Genomic DNA, 1,512 nt, shown 5'->3' on the forward strand with positions numbered 1-1,512 from the left:
AACGAAGAGCAATGGTAATGAGTATTTTCACACGTGCAAAAAACAAAAGAACAGCAATCATGTCTAAACTTTTTCTTTATTGGTCGCTTATTCCTGTCTTGTTTCTATCCAGTTCTTTTTTTTTTTTTTGTTTTGTTCCTTATATAGTTCATGTGGCACACACAAAGGGCAAAAACTGTATATTGTGGTAATCTCCCTAACATTTCCTTGATGACTCAGAATCTTTTAGGAACAGAGGGGTGGGGGAATTACGTGTGTTTGTCTGCTCTAGTCCCCAGTGGAAATACACCTACTTTACTACCATTCAAATGTAATTTCCCTACCCATCCCCGGGGGTCAAGGGGTGGGGGAAACAAATGACTAGTGCATAACAACACCTCGGTCCACTAAAAAAACTTTAAGCAGGTTGTGGCCCCCACCAAACCTCTTCTCTTTGCCTTAGGAGGTCATCAATTAGGCAACATTTCCTTTGCAAAAGAAGATGTGAGAATGATGAAAATGTAACCAAACTTTGCGTTCAAGTTTAATTTTGCTCTTCATCCACGAACAAAGATCCCTCTTTATCTGCAGAAACCTTGCTTTATTTTCCAACTAGACTCTTTCACCGACTCTTGATCGTATTCATCACTACGTTAGATGGACGCCAGCAAATAGACTCTAGAATGCCAAAAAACGGGAATGAAGAATGATATACATGTACAATTTTGTAGCTGCAGCGTTTCTACAGTTGTTCGTACGGTGAAATTTATCACATTCGTAGCGACCAACGGAAAGCATCACTTCTCAGGATTGAATTCATCTGCGTCTTTTTGTCTCCCATACCACTTGTTTTCTTCTCGCACGAATGACGTTCTCTATTCGTGGATTATTTTTCAAGTAATCCTCAAATTTGTCTAGATGAAACTGTCCATTTTCTCTCAGGAATACTTCCTCATCTCCTGTTCCTGTTGAATTGATGTCCTTCTCGACAACTTCAATTGGCTTGACATCAATAAGGTGTTTAATCGCTTGAAGCTGTCCATTCATCGTAGCCGTATTCTTAACAATCACAGTTTTGTGCAGCTTGTTTAAGCCCAGGAACTTAATCGTTCTTTTTTCCCACCAAGGTTGTCCAATGGGGCTTTTAATCAAAGTTACAGCGTGAAGTTTGTGCACAACAGACCTCACTTTCGACGCCATTTTGAAAAATCGTTATATATTTCATGGTAGTATACCATATAGTGTTCTTGGACAAGACACTCTAATGCTGGGGGTAACCCTACGATGGACTAGCATCCCATACAGTGGGGAGTAGGAATACTCCTAGTCGCTTCATGCTACAGAAACCGGAGATAAGCGCCGGCCTTCCAGGCTCGTAGCAGACTTGACCTATACTAAGCAGAACTTCTTGCAAACTCGTCACGCAATCTTTCCTCCCTTTGCTGAGGAGGAAAGATTGCGTGACGAGTCACAAGAAGGTTTGCGCGGGAGGCTACGGTCCCACACAGGGCGGAAAAAAGACCTACGTATAAG

The 1,512-nt window shown here is 41.7% G+C and overlaps 1 protein-coding gene across 1 annotated transcript; it reads right to left on the reverse strand.

Annotated features, from left to right (window-relative positions):
• Positions 1–795: 795 nt before the first annotated feature.
• Positions 796–1,179, reverse strand: LOC137980843 (large ribosomal subunit protein uL30m-like). The gene has a single exon (XM_068828255.1). The coding sequence runs from the start codon at positions 1,177–1,179 to the stop codon at positions 796–798; it is 384 nt and encodes a 127-aa protein (XP_068684356.1).
• Positions 1,180–1,512: the final 333 nt, after the last annotated feature.

This window comes from Montipora foliosa, chromosome 12 (assembly GCF_036669935.1).
Source record: "Montipora foliosa isolate CH-2021 chromosome 12, ASM3666993v2, whole genome shotgun sequence".
Classification (NCBI taxonomy): Eukaryota; Metazoa; Cnidaria; class Anthozoa; order Scleractinia; family Acroporidae; genus Montipora; species Montipora foliosa.

Excerpts from the sequence above, each read along its gene's own strand:
- LOC137980843 (XM_068828255.1), bottom strand. The coding sequence starts at position 1,179 with ATGGCGTCGAAAGTGAGGTCTGTTGTGCACAAACTTCACGCTGTAACT.